The 5,908-nt window shown below is 42.6% G+C and overlaps 1 protein-coding gene across 1 annotated transcript; it reads right to left on the reverse strand.

Annotated features, from left to right (window-relative positions):
- Positions 1-1,036: 1,036 nt before the first annotated feature.
- C11H15orf40 (chromosome 11 C15orf40 homolog) lies at positions 1,037-5,875 on the reverse strand. Its single transcript, XM_068410758.1, has 5 exons — positions 5,836-5,875; positions 5,354-5,751; positions 5,150-5,276; positions 3,921-4,048; positions 1,037-1,879 (listed from the first exon to the last, which is right to left on the reverse strand). The coding sequence occupies exons 1-5, from the start codon at positions 5,873-5,875 to the stop codon at positions 1,787-1,789; spliced, it is 786 nt and encodes a 261-aa protein (XP_068266859.1). The 3' UTR covers positions 1,037-1,786.
- Between the last annotated feature and the right edge of the window lie 33 nt (positions 5,876-5,908).

Below are 5,908 nucleotides of genomic sequence, written 5' to 3' on the forward strand. Positions count from 1 at the left end.
TGGACTGCTGTTTTCTATTCACAATGAAAAAAAGACAACCATGAACACTTAGTTTTGGCTTGCTTTACCTTAATTTTTCTGCAAGACATGGTACCCCTCTGCTGGGCAAGAACAGATGAAACAGCAAGGAGCTGTGAACCAAAACTGACTGAGCAGTAAAACAAAACCAGCCTGTACAGACTGAAAAGGGTAAGTAAGAAGAGGCAATTGAGGCAACGTACGGCTGACCAAAGGCCTGAGAAAATGAGCCCAGATGCAAACTATTAAGCAAGCAGGATTCATGATTTAGACTTAGTTCTCCAAACACTGTCCAAACAAGAAAGTAACATTTTTCATAACATCTTTAAAATGAGTCACCTTGAAGAAGCTGTCATCTTGACAAGCACCAGTTCTGTAACTATAAAAACAATTGTTGCAATATTTAGAATAACAGGAAATAGAATTTCCTTAAGCAAAAACTTTTGTCCATGAAATACTAAATTATGAGCTATAAAGTCTGCACCGCATGAAGCTGGTAAAGAAATTTAGCTGTAACTTATGCATTCATAACATTGTTTTCCAGGAGAAGGTATAACAAACCTTAAGCAAACCTTCAGAACAATTTTTCTTTTTTACTTAGGCATTACATTTTTATATATATATTTTTAAAATATGACCACCATAATAAAGATAGGACAATTTCAGACATCAGCAGTGATGCAGATGAAAAATCAAACTCCTACCAGAGACATGTGCGATATCACATACATTTTTGGGAAATATTAGTTAAATCTTACTCTGACCTCTGAAGCATGATAAAGAGAGAAGTTAAGCCGCCTTCTCATTAGCCCTGAGACTGGAGTATAGTTGCCCATTTTGTTTCAGACTTCTTGTTCTGTTCTACAAATGACTCTGCTCGGTTCTCCATAGGTTGGAAATACTACTCATTTTTCAACCAAGGAAAGATTGCATAAAAGCCCTGTTTAAAAATAACATTCTAATAAGTGACTTCTAGGAAACAATTTTTTTTTGTTAAAAATATAAACACAAAACAAAGTTTGACAATACTTTTTGCCCCTTTTATTAAAAACAGTCATTACACTTGACATACATTTGGCAAAGATACATGATTGTACCTCTACTTTTCAGGAAGCTAATTACAGACTATTACAAAGTGACACCATGTACGCAATTACTAGATTGTGGGTCAGTTTTTCATACTGCAAACTTCTGTTTTTTGTTTCAGTTGTTCAGGTGATTCTGCTTTTAGCTTGCCTGTGTGACCAACAGTGTATTGGCTTCAAATAAGTTTCTTTTAGATGTATATACATATGTGCACATAGTGCAAAAGTGCACCCAGTACCTGCCGTTAGATATTGAAGACAACGGTGTTCTAGGGTCTTTACCATCCAGACTCATCCCTTTTGTACCACTTTTCACATTGAAGCCTATCACTCCAAGCCTTTCACTTTCTTAACCAAAGTTCATTTCACTAAGAAACAAGTTTTCTAAACCATTTGTTTAGGCACCAAGAGGACAAATCTTACCAACTGGAAACTCTCCCGAGGGGAAAAAAAAGTCTGTAGTGACAGAATCAGATAGAGAGCCTCAGTAAAGACAAGTTTTTCTAACCAAACCTACGCAAAAACTTCAACTATACAGCAGCTATATTAACAAGGTGGGGTAGGGGGGAAGAAGTATCTTTCCCTCGTCATGACCCACATTCTCAACAGGACTAGATTTACATAAGAAATAATATCAGTCCATTTACCAAGACGCATTGTCCCATTTCCTGTTCTTTTTTAGGTCAACTGGAAGCTTCTTTTTTCAGTTTTTCTAAAATCTCATCTGGTGTCATTGATGCCAAAATCTTCACCACTTTTTCACGTGATTTACCACCCTGGTTTAGACACATACAAAAAAAAAAAAAAAAAAAATCTTTCAGAGAATCACCACCAAATACACATTGCAAAAAAATCTCACTGTAATGCCAACATACCAGGTACTTTAAAAATAACTCTTGAAGTGTGAGTATGCAGAATTAACAACAGTAAGAGATAGTTCATCAATGTCATTTCTAGTTATTTGAAAGGTGGAAAACAATGTCTTATCCACTCCACTTTTAAAATTGGATACAGGTCCCAGAGCATGCCCCGAATTGATGTTCTTTTTATAGGCTAGGAAAGCAAGGAGTGGTAAGTTTCCATAATTCACTTGTATCATCTAGAAGCAAGACTCCCAACTAATTTGCATTTTTGTTTTTAAAAAGTGGGTGTGTGTGTATATATATGTGTATATTTGATAACTGTGTACTTTCAGATCTTTCTTCAGTTGCCTCCCACAGAGTATTAGTTACTCTTAAGCTGAGTTCTCAGGTTGATAATATCAACTAAATGAAAAGAAATAACATCATGTATAACCTGTAAGACATTCATATTCATACAGCAGTTATGTGAAACATTATTGACCTGGTTTTGTATTACTGAAAAAAAGGCTATTTTACATAGGAACTGGCAAACCTGCAACCTCATTTCATATTGCCTGAAGACACACCTTTGTTAGTATTTAGTAAACCATGAGAAACAAGTTGCTTGTTAATCTGCACCCTGGCAAAAAGTTTGATAAGCCCACAAGGGACATCTTGAAGGAGGAAAGAGTCCTTCTCCTCTATATAGAAATACAGTATGAAATTTGAAATTAAAAACAGATATTTTGAAGCAGTCTAGCCAGCTGATGATGAAAATCAAGCCCCTTGCACAGAAATCTGGTAACTTCCGTTTTATACTGGATCATTTCCCACCAATTTCCCAATTTGAATTGGTTTTGTTAATGTTAGCACTTATCATAAAGTAGTACATAAGAGAGTAACCAGTACCAAAAATCACTTGCTGTTTACATCTAGCAGATCAGGATGGAAAAATCTAAGCCAAAGGTACAATACAGACTTTACCACAACGCTTCACTGAGAACAAACAGCAGCTTGTGAAAAACAAACACTAGCATGTAATTATTTGGACACCATAGGTCAGAACAACTGAGTCAGGAAGGTCAGGCAACACTGTCCCCTTTTATGCTCAGCTCTGCTTAGCACTTATGAGAATAATCTAGTTAAACCTGAACATCCCTTTAAGGCGGGAAGACAGTGTTATCTGTAAAATGTTGATAAACAAATGAAGCAGTTTGCCCACGATTCTGGAAAAACAAGACTCAAATCTTTGCATCTCTACCTTTTGGCAAGACAGTGCTCAATTCATTGATCATGTTGTGATTTACCACTATCCTTTAACAGACTGCTACAAGTACTACATTAAACCAACAGACGAAAATAAAAAGCACAATTTTTTATTGTGTTCCTATGTTCATAAACTATAAATGAACGTGGCTGGAAAGACTGACCTTAAGTACAATGAATTAATAAAGCAAATTATTTATTCAATGCAATGAATAAAACAAAGAGTTTCCGCTCACCAAAGTCAAGACATGTAAATTCTAATACAAAGAAACTCTTGATGCCCAGCTATTATCCCAGTGCTTATACATGCTCTTATGTGTGACAGTTAATTGCCAGAAAATTTTCACTCAAGTACAGAAGTTACTTCAAAAAAACCTGAAAAGTTATTAAAATGCATATTGTCTGCAAAATTTTGTGAACTGCAATTTGACAAGAGAATCTTCGAAGAACACAGAAAACATGAACCACACAAATTTGGAAAATATATCACGATGAGAACTATTCTGATTAAAGCTCTCAAGACCAGCTGCGGTTCTTCGTACACTTGGTTTGTTCTCAATGAATCATTCCATTAACTCAACTAAACACTTCTAAAGTATCTTTTGGACTGAACTTGGAGAGCAGCTCCCTGTACTCAATGAGTAAGTTTCAAAATTTTGAATTTAAATTGCAGAAGGGCAAGACTGAAAGAAAAAAAAAAAGGAAGTACCTTCTCTAAAATAACTTCACTCTTCTTCACTTCTAGCACCTTAGAGAGGTAGCGACACAGCTCTGCATTTGCCTCCCCTTCTGACGGTGGTGCAGCAATAGCTACACCTACTGCCTCAGCTGTCACATCTATAACAAATATTTTAAGGATTTTACACTCAAAATAGTCAAAACATCTAGTTATTGTCTCCTAAAAATGAATGCTTATGCTTTCAAAAGCATTTTAATTTAAAACCAAAGAAATATAGATTAACAGGTAACAACATTTTTACACTTCACCAGTTCCCTTCAGGTAAAACTGTTAGCCACTACAAACAAAGATAACCTTCTGATACACAGAACAGTGAAGCCTTCACACCTGTATCAGAGTACAGCCATTAATTATCAGTTTTCCCACAACTGGGGCACTGTTCTACGCCCCCCTCTATGGTGCCCATTCTGATGCAGGTGCAGTCCAGCTTGGCATCATGTAGCATGTTACAAATCAGGTTATCCCACCAAAAAAAGCATGATAAATCAGTCTGCCCAGAGAGCTGTGCCATCATCAACAACTTCCTTGTGTTGCCAGTTGAGCCTGGATACTCTACTACAGTCCACCATGTCAGTCTCATACACATATCTGTATGAAAAGCAGTTCTAATTTGTACATAAGCAAGTCCGGATTTGTAGAGGGAGGACACATTTGATTAGATCAAACTTTTATAGTTCAAATAAAACCGCCCAACCTCTTGGGATCCAAACAGCACGCACAAAATTACACATGTCAAATTGAAGTGCTGATCAAGCGCGTTTGCTGTTACTCCTTTAAAAAAAAAATGTGTTCAGAAGAACTTACATCGTGCTCGCTGCACCACCCAGCGTTACCTACAGGGCGATGGGGAAGGGCCACTCCTGGCTTCCTTTGAAAAAAGTGTGAAATTACTGCTTTCTTGAGCTTTCCGATTTTTTTTTTAATTATTTTATTTTATTTTTTTTACACCTTAGGGCACAGAGATAAGCTGTAGGACTCGTTAGAAATAACAGCTTTCCCGCTCCGTTCCCGGCGGTTATTCCTAGAGCGGGAACGGCCACCCGCCCCGCTCTTCACAGGAAGCGACCGGAGCATCTTAAACCCCGCTGCCAGCGAGCGCCCCGGGCCGCCCGGCACCGCGGGGCCGTCCCGCCTCCGCCCGGCACAGCGGAGGATGCCCCCCCCGGGAAGGGGCAGACGCGCCGCGCCGGCGGCCCTACCCGTGACGGCGCTGCACCGCGAGCCGGGCTTGGCGCGAACCGCCACCCTCACGCAGCCGTCGCCCGCCGCCACCACCGGTCCCGCGGCGGCGCCCGGTTCCGCGGTCCCCTTCCCGACTCCTTTTCCCTGAAACAGAGGAAGAGGCGCGGTCACCGCGGGCGCCCCCTGCCCCCCGCCCGCCCCCGGGGCCTCCCCGCGCGCACCTTTCGGGGCATGGGCCCGCCGCTCCGCACCGGCGCCGCCAGCAGCCGACGGAAGCCGGCGAGGGCCAGTATGCGCCGTGCGGCCCTGCCGGCAACACCAGCGAGCCCCGCCCCCGAGGCGCCAGGCTCCGCCCCCGGCCGCGCCTGCGCGCTGCGCCACAGCTGCCGCGGGTGGCAGGGGGAGGTCACTGCCGGTGCGGGCGGGTCTGGGCTGCCGGAGCACCGCCGCCAGGAGGCACACGGCACCCAGGGCCGCTCCCCCGGCCGCTGGCTTCTCCCCGCACGCCCCGCCGGGACCGGAGCAGCCGCCGCCAGCGCCGCACTCTCTAATGCCCGGCCCCGGCTGCCGGCAGCTTGCTGGATTCCCCCAGCCGTGCTACAGCCAGGCCGTCTGTGGCCTGGGGAATGAAGCACCTCCGGAGGGTGCTCATCAGCGTTTGCCCGGAGCAGGCGGTCTGAAATACACGGCTTGTTTTAAAGACTGTGTTCTGAAACCTGCACGACTTTCAGTGTAGCAGGCATTCAAAGAGAAATTAGGGAAGAGAAAAGAGGAGG

This window comes from Nyctibius grandis, chromosome 11, assembly GCF_013368605.1.
Source record: "Nyctibius grandis isolate bNycGra1 chromosome 11, bNycGra1.pri, whole genome shotgun sequence".
Taxonomy (NCBI): Eukaryota; Metazoa; Chordata; class Aves; order Nyctibiiformes; family Nyctibiidae; genus Nyctibius; species Nyctibius grandis.

Bases quoted from the DNA above. Each gene is read 5' to 3' on its own strand.
- C11H15orf40 (XM_068410758.1), bottom strand. From the start codon at position 5,875: ATGCCTGCTACACTGAAAGTCGTGCAGGTTTCAGAACACA. The intron at 5,752-5,835 runs GTCTTTAAAACA...TTCATTCCCCAG, and splicing joins CGTGCAGGTTTCAGAACACA to GCCACAGACGGCCTGGCTGT. The intron at 1,880-3,920 runs GTACTTCCTTTT...TGTCTAAACCAG, and splicing joins GTGAAGTTATTTTAGAGAAG to GGTGGTAAATCACGTGAAAA.